The sequence below is a fragment of the Toxorhynchites rutilus genome, chromosome 3, assembly GCF_029784135.1.
Source record: "Toxorhynchites rutilus septentrionalis strain SRP chromosome 3, ASM2978413v1, whole genome shotgun sequence".
NCBI lineage: Eukaryota > Metazoa > Arthropoda > Insecta > Diptera > Culicidae > Toxorhynchites > Toxorhynchites rutilus.
Window position 1 is genome coordinate 224,174 of NC_073746.1, and position 26,459 is coordinate 250,632.

A 26,459-nucleotide genomic window follows, 5' to 3' on the forward strand; every position below is an offset into this window, starting at 1 on the left:
TACCGCCCCATATGTGCCGAAAAGTCATCGAGAATTACCTGTTCCGGATCAAGGTGTGCGAGGAAGCCCTAGGTGGACATTTGAATGATGTTGTATTTCACACATAGTGGCATAAACCAAACTTCAATTTGAAATAAAAGTTTCATCGAAATTCGAATTCTAAGTGTGTTTTATTTCAATTTACTTTCGGAATTTAAAGTTGGAAAACCCTGTATATCAGGAAATTTATTCAGATTTTTTTTTGCTTGAAACATGAACAGTGAATATAGTAAAAAAAGTTAACAATTTGACGATTTAATTGGGTATATTTTCTTCCGATTGCACTATGCACATGCTTCCTCCCCGACGCAACGGACAATGTTTTTGCCTAAATTCGGGCGTTAGCTCATAATGTGAGTTGATGCGTAAAATGAATTATTCTCCATTTACCGATAATAGGCATTAATTTAATATTATATTGTATGTTGTCCAATCAATTTGTGCTCAATTCATGTTTTTATCGTGTAGGTCTCACAACTAACAATTTGTGTAGTTGTGGTCTAGGATGTCATAATATCGAGTATGTTGTTTGGTTATGTAAAAATGCAATAAATGAATTTCAATGGCTGATTTAGTATATCGAAAGGGTATACCCACTTAAATCAGATTATGATAGCTTGGGTAGTCACGATCTGACAGTTATTACAAACAATGTTCCGGGCAACGTGGTAACGAAAGAGATAATGGAGATAAATTTTAATCTATAATATATTTTTGTAGTCATAGATTGATTTGACTCAGGCTTATATTTATGTAGGTCTTAAATATTTAGACTTGTGTTTAAAAATGATACATGATGACTCTTTGTCTTTTTCTGTATGATTGAATAAACAGAAGCTTTAATGGTATTTTCGTGTACATTTTTGAACAGAATGCGGTACCGAATTCTACCACGTTATGTCATCTAACCCGTTTAAGTACAGGAAACATACAGGAAACGGTTTTTTCAGGGCATCCATTTGATGTATCAAAAGAGGAAAAATACAGATTTTGAACAATGAAAAACTCAATTTAAATGCAATCACTACACACAATCACAGTCCTATGTCAAGATCCCGTCCGTGCTCCTAGGCTCAGACTCATCAACTTTTGACACTAGTCGTGATGCGGCTTTTCTCATGCCCAGAACATTAACCAAAATATGACGAACGGTTTCGTGAGAGATTTGTTTTACTCTTCAATCTTTATTTTTGACATAGATAAATCACAAAACGTATTCTGCATCAATTTCAACGTTTCGGCACAAAAAAAAGTATTCTGTAACATTTTAAACGTTTCGGTACAAGAAATTTTGTTCGCAACACAAAATTTCACTAAAAATACCAACATATTTATCTATATAAGAAATAGTCGAGCAAAAAAAAGTTAACTTGTTCTTAACACTAGAACAACCGACAGTTTTTTTACACCTATTTCTACCACACCAATTATTTCGACCAGTGTGATATTTAGTTGTTAAAATATAAAGCTTTCAAAGAAAATAAACTATATTAAGAAAAAAAAACATAACATTATTAGAAGCAATAATGTATGATTTCAAAACAAAATCTTGTGAATCAATGATACAACCGGTTGATCGGTCGGTAGTTCTTATGTTAATGACACTATAAACAAACTAAATGGAAGATCGCGCTCAAAATTGGCATTAGAACCACTGACAGTAGTACCAACAAAAAAAAAAATGTTCAGCGGGAAAATATAAAATTACAAATTCCCGGTATATATATATATATATATATATATATATATATATATATATATATATATATATATATATATATATATATATATATATATATATATATATATATATATATGACAGAATATGTTCTCGATATGAATTATCCACTAGTGTATAATCGGTGTGATCACTTAAAACCATATATTATACGTTTATGTGTTTTTTCTCTCTGATGTAAATATGTATTTACACCTCGAATTTCCCAAGAACTCATACGAATTCGTCACAGTAGAACGTTAATATAATTTTTTCCAATGATAATGAATTGGAATGCTCTCTATCAGAGTTTATCTAGCCAAAAATATTTTTGAGTGTTAGATATCTTCCGAAATAGCTGCGTTCCTAAGTTGTCCCCATACTAGACTGATTAAGTCATTTACGGAAAGAATTGGTGACTTATAGCTTATGCTTTTATTTGTTCGCAAATGCATATTGTGGACGATTCTCGGGAAAACTTCCGCTCCTGCTATACGCATGGGTAATTTTGCAGCTTATCAAATTCAACAATGTGTAGGAACGTCAGTAAAATGTTTGCCTCTGAAGTGGTCTGTGACTAATTTCCAAAGTACTTGATTGATTTACAAACGGACGAAAGCCGTGAGTGAGGAACGAAGATAATTTTGTTTGTGCTATCATGAAGAACAATTAGTCTTCCCGTATAGGGATTCGTTAGTCTCAGGCTTTTACCGAGATTATTGGCTCAACCAAAAACAAACTTTACCACTAGAAAGTGATGTACTTTCCTTGTGGTTTATGAAATTTTACCCGAAATGCCGATACCAGCCGATGAAGCAGGATTTCAGTGATAATGCTCCGGAAAAAAGATTGTAGTAAAACGATGAAATGAGGCGGCACCGTTTACTTTAGTTTACTTCAGTCAACGTAAATATTTTTTTTAAACTATGATATGAATAGGGGATGAGGGTAAAAATATGTGCGAAAAGTTGATGGAATGTCTTGTAGGTCCATTGCCTTTATTCGAGAGGCTTTCAGCCGCAGGCTGGTTAATGAGACTTGTAGGTTATTTTCGTGTGATATACACAATGGAGAATTATGGATGGATAATTGTCAAATGAAAACACATTGTTTAGTAAATGCATATTCAAAATTCGCATAATATCGTCATAATATCGAGTATGTTGTTTGGTTATGTAAAAATGCAATAAATGAATTTCAATGGCTGATTTAGTATATCGAAAGGGTATACCCACTTAAATCAGATTATGATAGCTTGGGTAGTCACGATCTGACAGTTATTACAAACAATGTTCCGGGCAACGTGGTAACGAAGGAGATAATGCTATTTTAATCTATAATATATTTTTGTAGTCATAGATTGATTTGACTCAGGCTTATATTTATGTAGGTCTTAAATATTTAGACTTGTGTTTAAAAATGATACATGATGACTCTTTGTCTTTTTCTGTATGATTGAATAAACAGAAGAAAAGGGTAGTAATGGCTTTAATGGTATTTTCGTGTACATGAGCAGAATGCGGTACCGAATTCCACCACGTTATGTCATCTAACCCGTTTAATGGATACAAGTACATACAGGAAACGGTTTTTTCAGGGCATCCATTTAATGTATCAAAAGAGGAAAAATACAGATTTTGAACAATGAAAAACTCAATTTAAATGCAATCACTACACACAATCACAGTCCTATGTCAAGATCCCGTCCGTGCTCCTAGGCTCAGACTCATCAACTTTTGACACTAGTCGTGATGCGGCTTTTCTCATGCCCAAAACATTAACCAAAATATGACGAACGGTTTCGTGAGAGATTTGTTTTACTCCTCAATCTTTATTTTTGACATAGATAAATCACAAAACGTATTCTGCATCAATTTCAACGTTTCGGCACAAAAAAAAGTATTCTGTAACATTTTAAACTTTCTCGATTTGAGCATGGGTATCGTACTGGTCGATAATTAATCGACCGGAATTTATTAATTTGAAAAAGCAGTGATACATGCAAGACTATGAAAAATAAACATTTTTTAATTTATTTTGTGCGAAATCTTTCGAAATAGTCTTCAAGAGTGAATCATATGAAGTATAATTAATACATAATTTTATTTTTATTATGCGTTGAATATGAGACACTTTTGCCATTAATGCAATAAATGTATAGTTGGTGCCAGCAATGTGTATCCGAAAAGATGACCACTTTTCAATTTTAACAAAGTTTATTTTACAGATTATACAGATTATAAGACACAAACAACTACTTCAACATAATTCAAACCAGTTACTCAAATAATGATTTCAGCGTATCCGAAATGATTAAAAGTTTTCACTTTAGATGAACAAAGATTTTATCGCTTGAGACACTTATACGATTATTCAAATAACATGAGACATTTATGCAAAAAGTAGTTCTGATATTTATGAACAATCTTTTCCATCACTACAGTGTCACAATGGCTAAATTCTGCTGTTATGATTTTTTGTCACACATTCTTATGCATTCAACGCACTGTGCGTTATTTTGTGTGGGTGAACACTTTGTTTGATACTTAGTATCGTTAACTATTACTCGTAGGAGCGCCGTATTGATTCGTGAACAGGTTTATTAGACATCATGTTTCGTTAAAAAATCAAACCACAGGATATCACGAATACGATGCTGATCAAATATGCGAGGCTGTTTCTGGAGAATCTCAAAGAAATCATATGTTACCTTTTTCCATGTCCGTACCTTTTATTACACAACTAGCTGACCTGGCTCAAACTGTCGCGAAAACCTTCCCCGGCCCCAAAAACCTCTACATACCATTTTTCATGTCGATCGGTTCAGTAGTTTCTGAGTCCATAAGAATCAGACAGACAGAAAGACAGACAGACATCACTCTATTTTCATATATCATATATAGATCTAATATAAAGGGTGGAACTCTAGCACTCTAGTTTCCAGTTTGCAGTGTACTGTCTTTTGTTTTCCGCCGTGAATAGCGTCTTCTTCAAGTTTCGCTTGACGATAGCCCAATATCTCTCTATGGGAAGCCGAATCTGGCCAAAATAGAACGGGTGTGGTGTTTGTTGAGGGAAGAACGTTTCTCCAGGTATTGCATGATTTATATGTGACGATGAAAACATTGTTTTACCAGCCGCAGGTGCTGTTGGCCTGCTAAGCCAGATATGATTTTTTTTGTATGACAACATCCCGGCCCATTTCTTGGCTCCCTGCTCTGTCGTTTGCGAAACTCCCAACTTGTACCTGACGCCTCGGATTGAGAGGTTTGTTCCGCTAAAATGAAGGCCACTTTTTTCGTCGTTACTGCAGCTTCCGACTTCGACTTCGCTCCTGATTTTTATCACGTTCTCTACAGTTGAAAGTTAGGACAACATCGCGTGTGAGAAGCACACATTTTTTGGGCGAGCGAAATTTTCGAGCTTTGGTCTTCTTGCTAAGATGCTTTTTTGATCTTCAGTCATCGACGGCAAACGACAAAGCCAAAAAAAGAGGAATTATTTTACAAGCGCACACCTACGAATGATGAGCGCTAAAGTTTTTTAAATATACACTCCACAGAAATATGTCGAATTTAAGTTGACCCAATTTTGATTGCTCCACTCTTTTTTCGTTCCGAGCATTCACGTTGGTGATGATCCAAAGCTGTATTACTGTAACGAATCCCAATGAGGTGGTCAAATATTCAATTGAATACTTGAATTCACTTGATTTACCAGGTATGCCGCCGCATATTCTTACGTTGAAAGTTGGCGTGACGATCATTTTATTCTGAAAATTAAACCTCCCACGACTTTGCATCGATACCAAACATTCATAGTAAAAACCAACGAAAAATTCATCGAAGCCATCACTTAGAATAGGAAATTTGAAGAGGGAGATATAATGCTGCCACGCATACCAATGGTTCCGTTAGATATGTGATTCAAATTCAAACTTTAATAGATTCCGATGCGGCTTACACTAATAATAAACAAGGCACAGGAACAATCGTTCACTGGTAGGGAAATTATCTGGTTATTTCATACACGTATCAGACATTTTCGTAATGAAATGGAAAAAAATAGAAAGGATAGAAATATTGGAAATAAATTAAATATTGGTATATCGATTCTTATTTTTTTTATTTGAACACGAGGCAACGCTCGTGCCGAGTGCAGCTGGTCTTCCATAAATAATATGATACTGTATTGCATTTTCATCTATTTGGCACAATGCTCTTTATTTATGGTAAAAACCAAGCATTTCTAAAATGTAGAAAAACTTGGTTGCTTTTTTGCTTTGCGTAATTGAATGCGTCTAAAAATTGACAATATAACATCTATACACAATTCATTCTACATGCATACGAGAAAGGCTGAGCGTGATTTTGCCGGAACGAATAGAATGATGTATTTAACAGTAAACAAGTAAACACACACTAAACAAAATAAATATCAATTCTGAAAAATGTGTGGTTGTATCGTTGAATGAGGTTGAATCTGAGTATGATTCGATTGTTATGAATGTGGGAGGCTGTAAACATAAATAAACGGTATGCCATCGGTAGACTTGGTCATTGGAAGCCGGCATAACACAGTAAACAGAATCAACATTGGATGCCGGGAGATTCAAGAATGTATTTGTAGCAATGTTTTCTGAAACGAATACATCTCTGGAATAATGTAGTATTTTTGTTTACCCTTCAATACATCACTTGTTGCTTTTCTACAGACTTATGCCGGATCTCAGACATGCGCAATGTGTGAAGTCTCACGTTGAGATAGAATCAGGAATGTTCTCATTCGTGGTACTGTAGGATGTTGGCACTGATACTTTTCCTATTTAAATTTTTCATAATCGAATTTAAAAATTGAATTACGCGTACTCCTAGTAGTACACGTTGCCGTGAATGAAGGCTATGAAAATCATATTATCTATTGTGAATATTAACCTTCAGGAATTTTCAGATAATTAAATAAATGTAATAAGGTCAGAGAGTTATAGCAATTTAACACATATTTTAATGCGGTTATATACCCCGGGGGCTAGTGGTGGATTGATTCAATCTTAAAGTTGTCGGATGATGTTCTTGTTCTGGATCGTGAAAATGTATTGAAACAATTTTAGAGAATGTATAGTCATAGCAGATTGAAACACGAAGAAAAAAGCATGCCAAAACACAAAAAACTGCTGCAAATACACTCAAAAGCATACACGTTGTAACGAATAATGTGAAACCAATGTCCAGTTCTGCTTTGACATCCGACAGTGCTTCATGCGTTTTGACTCCGCGCTATACATATTCTCTAAAACCTGTTGCTTGGACATTGCATTGTGCGCTGACGTTATGCTTTAGTTCTTCATTGAGAATGATGTCACTGTCTCTAGAGTTATCGATTTGTGTAACAAACTGTATTTCAACTGCGGAAAACATTGATTAGCATAAGATTGTATGAGTGAAAAAACATATATACTTAATCGTGATAAGGGTGGCGAATTGTTTGACTCTCGTCAATGTGTTAAACTGTGTTAAATGTAGGATTTTTAAAAAGTTCAAATTAAATACATTGGTTTTCAAATAGGATCACTCGCATTTTAGTTGTTGTTACGTTCGCGAAATCCAGAAGGCATGCATAGAATACATAAGTGTATATGAGTTTTAATGCATTTAGGTTCAATGTCGCCGATATAAATACATTGAACGTTACAATGAGTTCCAGAACCGGTTACAGTGGGAACGACGCAAAACGTCGCAAGGTTACGCAAAGTTTATCCTTGAGAGGAGAAGTTGAGGAAGATGAAGATGCAGATGATGAAGAGTGCAATTCGGTACTTAAGATTTATCCTTATGATGAGCAAATAATATCTGTTTCTACGACAACTACGAATACACGTTCTGAAAATGCCGGCAGTTCAGAGCAAATAAATAATTCATGGTATAATGTGTATCGTACTCGTGTGGTTAAAACCTCTGGGGATATCAACCGAAGTTTCGGTAGTTCGGAATACGACGTTCATATTCTGGAAAAACGAGGTAAGCACTAATAATTTCTGAAAAACGAAAAATGAAATATTCAATGGATATACACTTGTGATGTTGCAAAACAGTCACAGAAAATAAAAATATGAATAATAAAGATTACAAAGAGCAGTATGGATTGTTTCTCACTTGTCTTCATTGTTCAGAACGATTATTGGTTGGTTGGCTAGTAACAAACTAGCAAAAACAGTAAAATTTATTATGACAGTTTCCACGTGAAAGGCATGCGCGACATTTATCCCAGTTTGTTTCGATGTTATGTTCGGAAATTGTTGCTTGATCAAGAGCTTATCTGCATTGCTGGATACTTTTTTTAAAATTGCAGTTCTTGTTTTAGTATATGCATTCTAAAAATAGTATAATGTTTATATAAAGAATAAATTTCTCAGAATAATCGCGGAAAACGCGAAAACATCTCTCACTTTTTCACCACACGCCAGAGACAGGTTTTCCTGTTAACCCTTTCACCTTCAACATCGAGTCCCACTCGATGTAAAATGACTGTGTGAAATTACTCGCTGCGTGACCCATCGAAGTGTTTGCATTTAGTCCGCTCTTTTGGTAATTAAATCATAGGATAAGGAGTTAATAAGGAGTTAATCTGCATCTGTGATTCGAGTGTGAATCTGAAGACAGAATTTAAATACAAGATTTTCAATATTGAGTTTGGAGTCATGCGATAGGGCAGTGATTTTCAATCGATTGGGTATTCTTCCCTGGTGGAGAATTCGGTCATTAATCATGGGTGAATGGTGCAAGGGAATATTGCACATTTACTTCGCTTTAAAGATGACGATGATTAGCCACAAATACTTTATTGGATACGCTAAAAGGGTCTGGCCGGGTAAGGGAGTAAAAAGTGATCCAAATCAAATCACCAGCTGTATGGCAAATATTGTATATGATATTAAATAAGAAATTTTGGCGGTTTATTTGAACCCTTATGTCGTGTAACACAGGATCTCTAGTGAAAAACATACTTTTTCGTTTGTTTCACGACATTCTCAAAAGCTAGGTGATAAAAATTTGAAAAAAATACTGAATGTGCATCTTACTACGGTGTATCAAGTATAAAATCTGTACTTTCAGTTTTTTTTTCATATTTTTGTCTCGAAGCTATTGAGAATGGCATGAAAAAATGGAAAAGGTGCATTTTTCACCATAGATCCTATGGTATACCATATAAGGACTCAAATATATGGTACTACTGCCAAAATGTTTTATTTAGTACCCTATACAATATTTTCCATACAGCTGGTGATTTGGTTTTGGGGGACTTTTTACTCCTTTACCCAGCCAGACTCTGAAACTGAAAAAAATCACATATATCTAGAAAAGCCGTAGGAACATATTTAAATATAAATTAAAGTAGTACTGAATCTTTAAATCCCATTTTTTTTTCAAAATTTCAATATTTTTTTAGTACTTAAATTTTTGATGATTTTTTTTTGATAATTTTTATTGGTACACCGTAGTAAGATGCACATTCAGTTTTTTTTTAAATTTTTATCTCGAAGCTTTTGAGGATGGCGTGAAATAAACGAAAAAGTACGTTTTTCACTATAAATCTTATGTTAAACCACATAGGAGTTCAAATAAACCAGTGGTTTTCAACCGTTTTTGCTCCGTTCCCTCCTTTACGAAAGCTAATTCCCGTGCTTCCCCCTATCAATATTTCGGAAGAACGTCTGTAGCATATCAATAAAATAAATAATTTTATACTTGTAACTGATCACAAAAATGGTATATAAAGTCTGTCAAGTAAGTATGGTATCTGCGCCTGAACGCTTTCCGCCAAAATCGTAATTCTTGAGAACGTTGTAGAAAAGCACATCTTATGTTATCTTCGATATACACTCTGTTACGGTGTTTAGTTTCCATCAGCAGCTTTGGAAATCCAGATTCACATAAATACTACGAAAAAAATAATAACACTCATAACGCTTATTTAGCATATCAGGATGAGAATCGATCATTTGAGTTTGTTTTGAAATTGATCCGAAACTTTCGTCACTGCCAGTCGGAAGTAATTTCAAACTACACCCAAACTAGCGTTGGCAGAAAACATTTCATCTTTGGCAGAAATTATGCCATTCAGTGTGCTGGAGAGTCAAATGCGCAAATAATGAGCTGTTTCAAAAGCTTAAACATGGTTTGTATGTATGCGTGCAGACATCTCTTTCTGTTTTCTTTTCTCATTTCATTTGGGATCGTGCTAAAAGTCCATACGACGTCAATGGGGATCGAACCAAGGCCGGCTGGAATGCAAAGCTATTTTACACGACCACGCTATCCACATGGCTAATGACCAGTTATTCAGCAAATACGTGATAATATTGCACCTGATTATAAAATGAAGATGGGAAGTGTTTTCTAAGAGTAAAAAAGAAGCACATGAAGAAGAACAATATCTATCTTGGTCTGGGCCGTGTATGTGGCAATGTATGCGGAAAGCTTATTTTTCTTTTGTTTCGCTCGCTCGTCTTCTTCTTCTTATATGGCACTAACGTTCCTAGAGGAACTCCTCCGTCTCAACATAGTATTACTTGCGTCATTTTCATTATTACTTAGTTGAGATTTCTATGCCAAATAACACGCCTTGAATGCATTCTGAGTGGCAAGCTCTAGAATACGCGTGACCACAGTGCAAGTCAGAGGAAATTTCTTTGAAGAAAAATTTCCCCGACCAGAACGGGAATCGAACCCGAACCCTCGGCATGTTAGGTTTGACGCTAACCACTCGGCCACAGGAGTTCGCTCGCTCGTATTAATCTTATATTGCTGTGCCATGTCCTGCGGTATTTCCGCGAGGTGTCGTTGTAAGCGCGTAGTTCTAGTTGTATTCATTGTATCGAGTCATACTATAGCTTGTTGGAAAGGTACAAGACTATAGACCTACTATAGACCGGCATAGTAGCAGCCGTAGCATCGGCCAAGAGCTGGGGATAAGTCATCAAACCGTTATTAACCATTTGAAGAAGCTTGGATTCACAAAGAAGCTCGATGTATGGGTGCCACACACGTTGACGCAAAAAAACATCTTTGACCGTATCGACGCATGTGAATCGCTGCTGAATCGCAACAAAATCGACCCGTTTCTGAAGCGGATGGTGACTGGCGATGAAAAGTGGGTCACTTACGACAACGTGAAGCGCAAACGGTCGTGGTCGAAGCCCGCTGAAGCGGCTCAGACGGTGGCCAAGCCCTCATTAACGGCCAGGAAGGTTCTGCTGTTTGTTTGGTGGGATTGTCAAGGAATAATCTATTATGAGCTGCTTCCTTATGGCCAAACGCTCAATTCGGACCTGTACTGCCAACAACTGGACCGCTTGAAGGTAACACTCATGAAGAAGGCCATCTTTGATAAACAGAGGCCGCATTGTCTTCCATCAGGACAACGCCAGGCCACACACTTCTTTGGTGACGCGCCAGAAGCTCCGGGAGCTCGGATGGGAGGTTCTTTTGCATCCACCGTATAGTCCGGACCTTGCACCAAGTGACTACCACCTGTTTTTGTCCATGGCGAACGAGCTAGGTAGTCAGAAGTTAGCCACAAAAGAGGCCTGTGAAAATTGGCTATCCGAGTTTTTTGCCAATAAGGAAGCGAGCTTCTATAACAAAATTCGCTGTAGAGGGCGGTCTAATGGATGCATCGAGACTTGACGATACATCTTTTCTACGTCTGCCACTAGCGCAACGGGAAATTTTCGGAAACGGAGGATTAGAGTGAGAAGTTCGTCCTGAACTACAGGTCCAACCAGTAGCGAATCGTTCAACGAATGGCCAGAAGTAGTCTTCGCTGATCCGTCGAAAACCACTCGAATTTTTGTGGTTGAGCTCGACTCCTTTACTACATGATGATGCGGAAGGTAACTCGCATTCGGGACGTCCTCTTCGTCCTCTTGTACGGGTGCCATCTGACCCAGAGAAACATATTCACGCGTAAGCTCGTGGTATTGAGTCCTCAGATTCTCTTCCTTCAACAGCTTCTGCTCAAGCCACCTGAATCTACGCAGCGCTGCTGGCTTTGACTGCCCAATCATCTGATCGTGCTCGGGATGCTTCGGCATGCGAACAACGTACCGACCAGTCGGGTCTCGGGAGACGGTTTCCCGGTAATAATCTTCGCACTGCTGCTCATCCACGGAATAATTCGGACCTTGAACCTCCTCAACTCGCCAGAATCGCTCTAGCTGCTCGCTAAGCGATGTAACAGTCGCCGTATGACAAGTTACTGTTGGTCGAGAGCTCATACCAGACAGATTTTCGAACTTTCCAGTCACTATCCAACCAAACACTGTCTCAACGAGCATTGGACCTTGACTAGGCAGACGGAACCGTCCGTCCCGCAAATATGAATAAAAGTGAGCAGCGCCGATGATCATATCAACTCTTCGGGACGTGTTGAAGTCAGGATCAGCGAGTGAAAAACTTTCGGGAAGTTTCCACTGTACAGTGGGGAACGAGGAAGACGGGGTATCTCTGGTCACCTTACGGAGTACTAAGAAGTCTAAAGTGTCGCTGAACTCTGCTACACGGGATCGGATCTCTGCACGAACTTCATATTTTGCACTGGTGACGGTACTATCTACACCGGCTATCGCAACGTTACGTGGAAGGTGAAGCAGCTGACAAAAGCGTTCGCTCATGGCGTTGGGTTGAGAACCTGTATCTAACAGGGCGCGGGCGATGTGTTCTTGACCGTAAGCGTCGACTACTATCAATACCACAGTAGTGAGGAGAACGCTGGCGTTGGATGCCTTCAACGTTGTTACGACTTCGGGGGTTGGCAGGGCTGCTACAGCTGTCACTAAGCTAGACCCGGAACTTTCGGGATTATTCGTGGGTTTATTTTCGAGTCCACCCCTGGTGGCCTCAAATGGTCCAGGATGGATCATGGAGTGATGTCGTTTGGAACAATGCTTGTATGAATAATTCGAACGACAGTTGCGGGCGAAGTGGTCGCTGCGGAAACAATTGCTGCAGAGCTTTTTATCCGAGACCACCTTTAAACGGCCTTTCGTATCTAGATCGTTGAAGACTGAGCAATCAAAAATGGAGTGCTTCTGCTTCTCGCAGGCGGGGCATAACGGGTACATTCTTCCTGGGACTGTATTGGCAGCGTTGGAATTCAATCGGGGCTGATTTGGCTTCTTAGGAGGAGGAAAACTGGGATTTTTGGAACCGGAATGCTGCGTTGATCGAAATCGTTTCTAGAACACGGGCCCGCTTCTGGAGAAAATCAACCATTTTAGCGTAGGTGGGTTGCTGATCAGCTGCGATTGATTCCTCCCAAGCGGTGAGTGAAGCGTCGTCTAACTTATCCTCCAGTAACTCGATCAGAATCGAACTAAATTGATCGACTGGATCACCGAGCTGCTCCAGAACCTTCGTACGACGTTGGAATTCATCCACAATCTTGTGTAGTGACTTGACACTATGGCTGGGGATTTTTAGATGCTTTAATAAAGCCCGGATATGTTTTTTGCGAAGAATAGCTATTGAGTAACGGTTCACCAACGTCTGCCAAGCGACATCATAATTATTAGCAGTAATCGAAATATACTGAACTAAGTTTGCTGCCTCCCCTTTCAGAGCCGCACGGAGGTAGTGAAACTTCTGAACATGCGGAATCTCCGTCGATGAATGGATCATCGAGACAAACGTGTCATGGAAAGTCAACCAGTTGTTGAAATCTCCATCGAACTCCGGAAGCGAAATCGCCGGAAGCTTTATGTTGGCGAAGACGGGTTGAGCAGCAGGCGCGGCAGAGAATCCCGCAATAGCAGGGGATGGTGGTGGTGGCGGTATCTTCGAAGCTAGTCCGGCCTTGACAAGTAAATAAAGTTCCTCAACTTGGGCTCTCATCTCCAAATTTTTCTGTGCAGCATCTTCCGAATCATACTCTCCACCCCCTCTCTAAGAGGGGGCTGCCACTCAAATGAAACACAATTTTCTGCATTACACGAGAATTAATCAAGCAAATGAAACCAAATTCGGCATGTGGAGGTCTTAGGGTGCAATAAATGTTTTTACGGTGGTATGACACTCCACCTCCCTCTCTAAGGGGGAGCTGCAATACAAATGAAAGACCAATTTTTGCATAATTCGAAAACTAATCAAGCAAATGGAGCCAATTTTTTCACACGAATGTTTTAGGGAACACGAAACGTTTCTATGGTGAATAGACACTCCTCCCTTATCTCTGAGGGAGGGGGACATACTGCCATACAAAAGAAGCATACATTTCTGCATAATTCAAGAACTAATCAAGCAAACTGAGCCAAATTTGGAATGTGGAGGTTTTAGGGGGCAAGAAACATTCCTAAGGTGGCTCAGCACTCCTCCCACCTTTCACAATACAACACAAATTTCTGCATAATTCGAGAGCTAATCAAGCAAATGGAACCAAATTAGGCATATGGAGGTTTTAAGGTGCACCAAATGTTTGTATGATGGTTAGACTCTTCACCCCCCTCTCTAAGAGGGGACTGCCATACAAATGAAACATAAATTACTGCATTACCCGAGAATTAATCTAGCAAATGAAACAAAATTGGGCATATTGAGGTTTTAGAGTGCAATACATGTTTCTGTGATGGTTAGACACTTCTCCCCCTCTCTAAGAGGGGCTGCCATACAAACGAAACACAAACTTCTGCATAACTCGAGAACTAATCAAGCACAATTTGGAATGTGAGGGATTTTGGGTATGAGAAATGTTTCTATAATCTATAATCATCTGGATTGACGAGAGGGTCCCATAAAAATATTACACATATTTCAACCGAAAATATTCCAACCAAACATGACAATTGAAAATTTCCCGAAAACTCTGAAGTAAAAAAGGAAAATTCTGAAAATTAAATTCCCATATGTTCTACAATTACATAGTGACAAGGGCTGTTAGTTCATTTTATGTTTGCGTTAGCGAAATTGATCTTTGTACGAAACTGGAAATGGATTTTAATGAGATGAAACGCACTCCTATATCTTCTTCTATCTATACCAAAAAAAGAATCGCCGGATGTGTTGATAAGAGCAGAACTTGAGGAAGCAATTGTCCGATCTAGGGCTGTCTTTATTCTATCATATTTTCTGTATCAAACATTTATTCTATGTAATGGAGAAACATGTTATTTACAAGTGGTTGAAAAATCTTGAACGAGAATTGTGTCTAAAAATAATCTGATATTATAATGATGAGTTTTGTTAGAAATACTAGGAATATTATAGTAAAAGGTAAATTCAATGGGGTCGATTAGAAGATCAATCAATGAACAGTTCTGCGATTGGACCCATGAACTTGCTCATAGTAAGAAAACGTGGATGTTTGAAGGTATTGATAACAAAAGACAAATTTTGGGCGTGACGAAGTTTGCCGGGTCAGCTAGTATATTATACAAATGCTTACCAGTATTTGTGAGTCATGACATTTTCTGTTATGTTATGTCTCATTTAATGTCATAAATCGGGATGACAAAACATTAACTAAAAATCAATTTTGAGTGTATGTTCAGATCTCTTTCATTGATATAATCATTTTCCTTTTCCATTCAAATTTAACATATTGCGGACCGCTCACGAGATTTCTCTTGTTTCGCATTCCGTCTGTTACGGATGGTTACGAAATAACCCGTGTTTTCTACACTTGAAGGTTAAATCCTTGGTTTGCCAAGAATCTAACAAGGCCTACCGTTGACTCACCTTCGTCTCATTCACATCGAAGGAAACGATCTCATTCGTGGAATCCGAACAAATGAAGCGTTCAAGTTGTTTGCCCCAAAACGTGCGGTCCTTAATATGTTAACTTGTCGTAAAAAGTCTTGACAAATTTATTTACGTAATAAAGGACTAAAAATGGGGTGCATACACGAAAAAAGAATATTTCAGCATTAAAACTATGTTTTATCAATACAGAAATCATTAAACTATTTTTTAGGTTTTAGAGTGCAATACATGTTTCTGTGATGGTTAGACACTTCTCCCCCTCTCTAAGAGGGGCTGCCATACAAACGAAACACAAACTTCTGCATAACTCGAGAACTAATCAAGCACAATTTGGAATGTGAGGGATTTTGGGTATGAGAAATGTTTCTATAATCTATAATCATCTGGATTGACGAGAGGGTCCCATAAAAATATTACACATATTTCAACCGAAAATATTCCAACCAAACATGACAATTGAAAATTTCCCGAAAACTCTGAAGTAAAAAAGGAAAATTCTGAAAATTAAATTCCCATATGTTCTACAATTACATAGTGACAAGGGCTGTTAGTTCATTTTATGTTTGCGTTAGCGAAATTGATCTTTGTACGAAACTGGAAATGGATTTTAATGAGATGAAACGCACTCCTATATCTTCTTCTATCTATACCAAAAAAAGAATCGCCGGATGTGTTGATAAGAGCAGAACTTGAGGAAGCAATTGTCCGATCTAGGGCTGTCTTTATTCTATCATATTTTCTGTATCAAACATTTATTCCATGTAATGGAGAAACATGTTATTTACAAGTGGTTGAAAAATCTTGAACGAGAATTGTGTCTAAAAATAATCTGATATTATAATGATGAGTTTTGTTAGAAATACTAGGAATATTATAGTAAAAGGTAAATTCAATGGGGTCGATTAGAAGATCAATCAATGAACAGTTCTGCGATTGGACCCATGAACTTGCTCATAGTAAGAAAACGTGGATGTTTGAAGGTATTGATAACAAAAGACAAATTTTGGGCGTGACGAAGTTTGCCGGGTCAGCTAGTATATTATACAAATGCTTACCAGTATTTGTGAGTCATGACATTTTCTGTTATGTTATGTCTCATTTAATGTCATAAATCGGGATGACAAAACATTAACTAAAAATCAATTTTGAGTGTATGTTCAGATCTCTTTCATTGATATAATCATTTTCCTTTTCCATTCAAATTTAACACATTGCGGACCGCTCACGAGATTTCTCTTGTTTCGCATTCCGTCTGTTACGGATGGTTACGAAATAACCCGTGTTTTCTACACTTGAAGGTTAAATCCTTGGTTTGCCAAGAATCTAACAAGGCCTACCGTTGACTCACCTTCGTCTCATTCACATCGAAGGAAACGATCTCATTCGTGGAATCCGAACAAATGAAGTGTTCAAGTTGTTTGCCCCAAAACGTGCGGTCCTTAATGTGTTAACTTGTCGTAAAAAGTCTTGACAAATTTATTTACGTAATAAAGGACTAAAAATGGGGTGCATACACGAAAAAAGAATATTTCAGCATTAAAACTATGTTTTATCAATACAGAAATCATTAAACTATCCATCTATAGATAAACTAACCAGTGACCATCAATGCCAAATTTGGCTCCATTTGCTTGATTAGTTCTCGAGTTATACAGAAATTTGTGTTTCATTTGTATGACGGACACATCGCCACCTCCCCCCCCCCCTAAAGAGAGGAGAAAAGTGTCGAATCACCATAAAAATATTTCTTGCCTCCGAAAATCTCTACATGCCGAATGTAGTTCCGTTTGCTTGCTCAGTTCTCGAGTTATGCAGAAATTTGTGTTTCTTTTAAATGGCAGCCCCCCTGCCATATAAAATAAAACACAAATTTCTGCATAACTCAAGAACTAAAGAGGAGGAAGGAGTGTCAAATCACCATAAAAACATTTCCCATCCTCTATATCCACCTCATGACAAATTTGACTTCATTTACTTGAATAGTTCTTGAGTTATGCAGAAATTTATGTTTCGTTTGTATGGCAGCCCCCCCTTAAAGAGGGGGCAGGAGTGTCATACCACAATAAAAATATTTCTTGTCACCTAAAGCATCTACATGCCAAATTTGGTTTCGTTTGCTTGATTAATTCTCGAGTAACGCAGAATTTAGTGTTTCATTCGTATGGCTACCACCCCTTTAGAGAGGGGGGAGGGGTCTCGAACTATCATAAGAACCTTCCCCGACCCCAAAGACCGACAAAGAATCAGACAGACAGACAGTCACATTGGAATTCACACGTAGAGCTCCTATAGCTCCTATAGATTTAACAACTCACCAGTATAAAACACGAGTGATTCTGAACGAGTCTTACGACCAATTTCTTCCCATACGCTGTGATTGTATTAAATCACTGGAATAAGGAACACTGAAATTAGCCTTTTTCCATTCAGTTTTCATTCATTCTTACTATAGTGTCCAGTTGAAAATCTTTCAGGAAAATGCCCCTAAATGCCCAATTTTTTTTGCATATTTCAGCACCTTTCTTTTTCCGCTTTAAAATATTCATCGCCCAACGCGATCGAGCTGAGTTTCTTGCTTGGCTCAACTAGCGGATAAATTATTCTCTATCGAACTTTGTTTATGTAGATCTTTTACGTTATCTAGTTTTTTTTCAATTTTAAGACAAACTAAATAATATGTGTAATATTTTTATGGGAATAACACATTGCAGTGTGATATAATATTGGTTTCGTTTGAAACAGTAGTAGAAACCATCCGTAATGTAAAATAATAAAAAAGTGTAGAATAAACATAATATTTTATGGAGTTGCTTTTATGATTTTCCCACATATCCTAAATTTATATTTAAGTGCCACTTCCATGAAATTCGGTTTAAAAATCATATTCAATTTGAACGTGAATCATAAAAATGTCATGGTGTGAACAAATGAACTTATCCTAACAACAAATGTCTATTGTGATTCTACACACTATTCACGTAACTCAGTGAAATTTCACTTTAATCACTCATTAAATGAATCAAAGAGCATTTTCGGTTTCAACGATTGTTGATGAACATAGCAATATCATGGATAATACAATGTACAGTAGAATCCCGATTATCAGCGGTGCGGATTATCCGCGAATGCGAGTTCCATCGAAAATATATAGGGCTTCCCGGAAATTGTTAGTGAGTCACAAGCTCATGCTCTTTTGTTTTGGTCATGGCTTTCACTTTATCTGACCACTGGTTAGTTTATCTATAGATGGATAGTTTAATGATTTCTGTATTGATAAAACATAGTTTTAATGCTGAAATATTCTTTTTTCGTGTATGCACCCCATTTTTAGTCCTTTATTACGTCCGCTATTTTCGTTTGCCAGACTAATCGCGGATAATCGGGGTTCTACTGTATAATCGTAATATAATCGAGTAAGATCTAAAAAATTTAATTACCCTATCGCATTGGTTTTCAACCTTTTTGTTCAAAACATTTCTAAATCTGAAATGTAATGTACAATTGAACAACATCGCAATGTTTGAAAGACTTTCGTCAGTGAATGATGATGGAACAGACGACGAAACAGTACAGAAGCCCATAAAAAAGGAAATTGTACAATAAATACATTTGTCAAGAATTTTTACGACAAGTTAACATATTAAGGACCGCACGTTTTGGGGCAAACAACATGCACGCTTCATTTGTTCGGATTCCACGAATGAGATCGTTTCCTTCGATGTGAATGAGACGAAGGCGAGTCAACGGTAGGCCTTGTTAGATTCTTGGCAAACCAAGGATTTAACCTTCAAGTGTAGAAAACACGGGTTATTTCGTAACCATCCGTAACAGACGGAATGCGATACAAGAGAAATCTCGTGAGTGGTCCGCAATGTGTTAAATTTGAAAGGAAAAGGAAAATGCTTATATCAAAGAAAGAGATCTGAACATACACTCAAAATTGATTTTTAGTTAATGTTCTGTCATCCCGATTTATGACATTAAATGAGACATAACATAACAGAAAATGTCATGACTCACAAATACTGGTAAGCATTTGTATAATATACTAGCTGACCCGGCAAACTTCGTCACGCCCAAAATTTGTCTTTTGTTATCAATACCTTCAAACATCGTTTTCTTACTATGAGCAAGTTCATGGGTCCAATCGCAGAACTGTTCTTTGATTGATCTTCTAATCGACCCCATTGAATTTACCTTTTACTATAAAATTCCTAGTATTTCTAACAAAACTCATCATTATAATATCAGATTATTTTTAGACACAATTCTCGTTCAAGATTTTTCAACCACTTGTAAATAACATGTTTCTCCATTACATGGAATAAATGTTTGATACAGAAAATATGATAGAATAAAGACAGCCCTAGATCGGACAATTGCTTCCTCAAGTTCTGCTCTTATCAACACATCCGGCGATTCTTTTTTTGGTATAGATAGAAGAAGATATAGGAGTGCGTTTCATCTCATTAAAATCCATTTCCAGTTTCGTACAAAGATCAATTTCGCTAACGCAAACATAAAATGAACTAACAGCCCTTGTCACTATGTAATTGTAGAACATATGGGAATTTAATTTTCAGAATTTTCCTTTTTTACTTCAGAGTTTTCGGGAAATTTTCAATTGTCATGTTTGGTTGGAATATCTTTGGTTGAAATATGTGTTATATTTTTATGGGACCCTCTCTCCAATCCAGATGATTATAGATTATAGAAACATTTCTCATACCCAAAACCCCTCACATTCCAAATTGTGCTTGATTAGTTCTCGAGTTATGCAGAAGTTTGTGTTTTGTTTGTATGGCAGCCCCTCTTAGAGAGGGGGAGAAGTGTCTAACCATCACAGAAACATGTATTGCACTCTAAAACCTCAATATGCCCAATTTTGTTTCATTTGCTAGATTAATTCTCGGGTAATGCAGTAATTTGTGTTTCATTTGTATGGCAGCCCCCTCTTAGAGAGGGGGGGTGAAGAGTCTAACCATCATACAAACATTTATTGCACCCTAAAACCTCCATATGCCTAATTTGGTTCCATTTGCTTGATTAGCTCTCGAATTATGCAGAAATTTGTGTTGTGTTGTGAAAGGTGGGAGGAGTGCTGAACCACCTTAGGAATGTTTCTTGCCCCCTAAAACGTCCACATTCCAAATTTGGCTCAGTTTGCTTGATTAGTTCTTGAATTATGCAGAAATGTATGCTTCATTTGTATGGCAGTATGTCCCCCTCCCTCAGAGATAAGGGAGGAGTGTCTATTCACCATAGAAACGTTTCGTGTTCCCTAAAACATTCGTGTGAAAAAATTGGCTCCATTTGCTTGATTAGTTTTCGAATTATGCAAAAATTGGTCTTTCATTTGTATTGCAGCTCCCCCTTAGAGAGGGAGGTGGAGTGTCATACCACCGTAAAAACATTTATTGCACCCTAAGACCTCCACATGCCGAATTTGGTTTCATTTGCTTGATTAATTCTCGTGTAATGCAGAAAATTGTGTTTCATTTGAGTGGCAGCCCCCTCTTAGAGAGGGGGGTGGAGAGTTTAACCACCATAGAAACATTTATTGCACCCTAGAACCTCAATATGCCTAATTTGGTTTCTTTTGTTTGAATAATTCTCGAGTAATGCAGAAATTTGTGTTTCATTTGTATGGCAGCCCCCCCCTTAGAGAGGGGAGTGGAGAGTCTAACCAACAGAGAATCATTTATTGCACCCTAAAATCTCTATATGCCAAATTTCGTTTCATTTGCTTGATTAATTCCCGAGTAATGTAGAAATTTGTGTTTCATTTGTATGGCAGCCCCCCCTTAGAGATCATTCTAATTTGGGTGAAGACAAACTCACAAAACATATGGATGACGTAGATCTGATCAGCCGTTCTCCCTTGATGATGAGTTATACGTACGTGGGAAAAACTCTCTTTTATATGAGGGGCTTAGAATGCAAGGGGTGTAAGTGACTTGATCGATTTCTCTTCATCAACTTTTTCTTTAGTTAATAACTCAATTGCAAAAACGTTCCAATTTAAGTTTGCTATAGAATCTGAAAGGTGAAGTTCTGACCTATCTTCCACATTGTCAAATACAGCTGGGAATGTATTTGAGGCTAACCAATGACCAAAACAGAGAGTCGATGTAGAGAAATCGATCAAATCACTTACACCCCTTTCATTCTAAGCCCCTCATATAAAAAGATGTGCATAGTCAATTTTTTCGAATTTTTCGAATCATCTCAAATATTTTCCAAAGTACTCTATCATTCTAATTTGGATGAAGACAAACTTACAAAATATATGGACGACGTAGATCTGATCAGCCGTTCTCCCGCGATGATGAGTTATACGTACGTGGGAAAAACTCTCTTTTATTTATAATATAAAGATGTACATAGTCAATTTTTTTGAATTTTTCAAATCATCTCAAATATTTTCCAAAGTACTCTATCGTTCTAATTTGGGTGAAGACAAACTCACAAAATAAAAGGACGACGTAGATCTGATCAGCCGTTCTCCCGTGATGATGAGTTATACGTACGTAGGAAAAACCCTCTTTTATATATATAAAGATGTGCATAGTCAATTTTTTCGAATTTTTTAAATCATCTCAAATATTTTCCAAAGTATTCTGTCATTCTAATTTGGGTGAAGACAAACTCACAAAATATATGGATGACGTAGATCTGATCAGCCGTTTTCCCGTGATGATGAGTTATACGTACATGGGAGAAACTCTCTTTTATATATAAAGATGTGCATAGTCAATTTTTTCGAAATTTCAAATCATCTCAGATATTTTCCAAAGTACTCTATCATTCTAATTTGGGTGAAGACAAACTTGCATTCCCTCCACTCACCCCCATCTCGAAGACACTCTTATTCGAGAATCCTAGAGTTGGGCACCAATTATTTTTTGCTGAAAAAAAAAATTAAGATAATTTACAATTCCACAGGACAAAATAAGATATTTAGGTACGAGGTGAGCGGACAATAACATGTTAAGCAAAGATGTATGGATCCCAGTGAAAATAGTATTTCTTTTAAGGGATCCAATATAATATAAGAATATAACATACTTAAAAAGATAAATAGAAATAACAAAAATTTGAATACAAAACATAGATTGTAGAAAATTATGAGAATAACTGGCAAGTATACAAAAATAAGAAAGCTAAACACTGAGGTGGTTTATTGTGGTTGATCGAAATCTATACTAGGAAAACTCTTATGATCGATTTTAGGTATAGCTTCAATTTATTTTTAAAAAGATCTGAACGTGTTATTGCTCGGATTTCCGGTGGCAAAGCATTGAAACGGGACGGTCCATAAAACAAAATGCGCTGTTGACCAACATTGGTTGTTGCCCGACTTCGCATTAAATTTTGGGCTTGTCGTGTGGAGTGTTGGTGATTTGCTGCAGGTATTGTCAGTTGGGATGGATATTATTGTCATTTATAACGCTGTGAATAAATTTTACAGTCTGTAATTCGCGCAGTCCAATAAGAGGCAGTATACTATGAGAATCGTCAGAGTATAAGTCCGAAGTAGGGTGAAGAATTGGTAGTCTGTATATGATTTTCAAACATCTATTCTGCAACACTTGTAATTTTTTTAGTTTTGTTTTACATGCATGCCCCCATACTATTATTCCATATTGCAATAGTGAGTGTATACAAGCAAAGTAGAAATTGATTAACGCTTTCTTGGCCACAAAGTGGGATACTCTCTTTAATAAACCACAGAGTGAAGAAATTTTGCTCTCCAAAGAATTTACTTGTTGTGTCCATGATAAGGTCGTGTCTAGCTGAATTCCAAGATATTTGAAGTGGGTAACTTTGTCAATTGAAATATCCCCGACCTTTGGGTCGGGACAAACGATGATTTTTTTCCTAGGTGAGTGGAAGAACATATATTTTGTTTTTGACAGATTAAGTGACAAAAGATTGTCTTGAAAATAAGTAAGAAGAACATTTAGATCATTTTCAATATTTGATACGACGGTTTTTGATTCAGAACAAGGATAAAAGAATGCAGTGTCGTCAGCAAATAGTCTAGCTGTTCCTATCAACGGAAGGTTACCTATATCATTAACGTACATAAGAAACAGCAGAGGCCCGATATTACTACCCTGGGGTACTCCTATATTTATTGGACGCAGGATACTTCTGGCATTATTCAATGCAACATATTGGTGTCTTCGGTAAGATAATTTTGCACGAGGTCGTTGGCTATTCCTCGAATGCCATAGATATTCAATTTTTTTTAGTAATACATTATGATCGATTGTATCGAAGGCCTTTTTTAGGTCAAGAAATAGTGTTCCAACTACCTTTTTGTGATCGATTCCATCTATCAGCTTATCCACAAGCTCAGTGATGGCAGTTACAGTGCTGCTGCCACGCCGAAATCCGTACTGGAGCTGGTAGAAGACGTTATTTTTATTCAAAAAATCAAGAAATCTGACAATAATGAGCTTTTCAAATATTTTATTAAACACTGATAGGGTTGATATCGGTCGATAGTTGCTAGGATTCGTACAATCGCCGGATTTAAAAATTGGCACGACTCTAGCAATTTTTAGACAGTTTGGGTATCTTCCTGTAGACAGCAATATGTTGAACATTTCCGAGCAAATTCTAGAAAAGGCAACTGCGTTCGTTTTTATTACATTCACTGGGATATTATCAGATCCGCAACCTTTTTTGCTGTTCAGATCTTGTATGATCGTTAGCACCTCAGCTGGATTTGACGGATATAAAAAAATTGAGTTTGTGACATAACGAGTGTACATCGATGGATTACCATTATTACGCTTAGGAATTTCACGAGATGGTTGAGTTCCGATGCTTGAAAAATATTCGTTGAAAACTTCACATACTTCTTCGTCCTTTGTATACTCAATACCATCATTAATAAGATTAATTTGTGTTCTTTCCTTGGAGCGTCTAAAAATGGAATTAATTGTTTTCCACATTTTTGAATTATTCGTATTGTTCAATAATTAACGTTAATAACAATTTTTGCCGCTAATGGATTTTGACGATTTACATACCAAACGAATCGGAAATTCCCTAGGATTTGTTTTTTATGTTACATATTACAATCCCCTGGTGTGTAAATGGATTAAATTTATGAAAACTAGAAGCATTTCAATTTTTCCATATATTTGTCATTTGTGAGTTTCCCTACCCATGCCGTCAATAACGAGTAACTTATCGGCGATCAACGAAGGGGAATGATTTAAAGTCTCCGTGAACAAAGAAGAGAAGAAGATGATGAAGAAGAAGAATAAGAAGAAGAAGAAGAAGAAGAAGAACGAACGAAAGGGAAATTTGCCTAGAGCATAAATATTGGATCTCGCTGAAGCAAACTTGCAGTCTCGTTCTAGATACGAACCAATGAACATCATATGTTCTTCCTTGTTTTACGTCATCACTTGTCTTCGTTTCTGATTCAGCTGTGACGCAACCAAATTACTTACTCGATGATGCCTTTGGCATTGCAATTAGTACATCAAAACGCCATTCCATTGAGGTTCTGAACTACACAATTGTGCTGGGAATCATCAAACTAGGCTAATCGGCTCACTAAGAAAATAATTGTTCAGGAATTTTGTGTGTGAGTTGGTTTCGCATGACAGTAACAAAACTATCTCCACAAAGGATGACAGTTAAGCTAATCGAGACCGGAAATATTAATAGAAAGGGCTTCTGTTGAGAAGAGCGCAAAGTGGAGGACTTGATCAAAATATTAGCGTAGTTCTACGTCAACAATGTGGTCGTGTCTTGAACACAACCTTCTATAATTTTTGAATTTTTCAAATCATCTCAAATATTTTGCAAAGTACTCTATCATTCTAATTTGGGTGAAGACAAACTCACAAAATATAAGGACGACGTAGTTCTGATCAAATCACTTACACCCCTCGATCAAATCACTTACACCCCTTGCATTCCGAGCCCCTCATATATAATTTTTTTTTCAATTCAACTTAAATCTATGTTTAGTAGGTTTCGACCGATTACTCGCGGTTTACTCGAGGTTAGAAGGGCAACAATTTTTGTGGGATGGGTCAGGTTAGGGAAGGTGACTTTTAGCTGCTGAGAGAAAGCAGAAAGAGCCATACTCTAGAATAGATAGAATAGTTGTTTTATAAAGCGTTATGAGATCTCCCGGATTAGCTCTGTTCAATGTTAAAACTCCCAACACCCCGGGGTGCTGGAAGTTTCAGGAGTTTCTTTCAAAATAACTGACCGCATTCGTCTAACTTCGGAAAAGAACTGAACTTTATTTCTATGATTTTGAATAAAGAGAATATTTGTGTTTATTTCGTCAGCACAAATTGTGCCTGGTAGATTTCATATTACTTCACTACGTGTGCACAAAATGTGCCCTCTTCGTTGATGAGTGCGGCATCAAACGGCGCTGCTGTTGTTCGGGCGCGCCCCCCGCTGGGCGGCTTCCAATTGCTGCAGTCGTTTGGCGTTCCTACGCCAGTGGAAAATTATGATGGCGATGATGATCGCCACGACGAATGCTCCGTCCATCGAATATGATGCCACATCGTGCATCGAGATCGTGTTCTCAACCTTATCTCGACCTTATCGCTTCCAAACATTGTTGCTTCGGGTACCTTGGATGATGATCGATCGGATGTTTAACGTTACTTTATCCAGTGATTAGGTAGTCATTCCGTTTTATGACTTCTTGGGAAGTCCAAAATTGCTGATGAGGACTTCCGTTTGTGGGAAATCGAATAATTGTTGAATTCCTTACACGCGCGTGGCTCAAATTACGGAGGCGTTGACTGCTCCGAATTGAGCGCTTCCAATGGGAAATCAAATGATTGTTTGATTGCTTAGGCGCGTGTGGCTCCGATTACAGAGTCAATGGCTACTCCGATTGTGATCACTTCCAAGCTCCCCACCACGTGCCGCAAATCGAACGGAGAAAGTTG

At 37.4% G+C, this 26,459-nt stretch overlaps 1 protein-coding gene across 8 annotated transcripts in view; it reads left to right on the top strand.

The window, feature by feature from the left end:
* Positions 1 to 26,459, top strand: part of LOC129775585 (muscle-specific protein 300 kDa) — a 110,299-nt gene that overhangs the window by 5,683 nt on the left and 78,157 nt on the right. Inside the window, exon 1 of one of the 8 annotated variants that reach the window (XM_055780480.1) lies at positions 7,026 to 7,773. The exons of the other annotated variants lie outside the window; for them this stretch is intronic. Within the exon in view, the coding sequence (XP_055636455.1) occupies positions 7,392 to 7,773 (382 nt within the window). The 5' untranslated portion in view covers positions 7,026 to 7,391. Of the gene's footprint in view, positions 1 to 7,025; positions 7,774 to 26,459 lie in introns of those variants that run through there. 8 annotated transcript variants of the gene reach the window in all.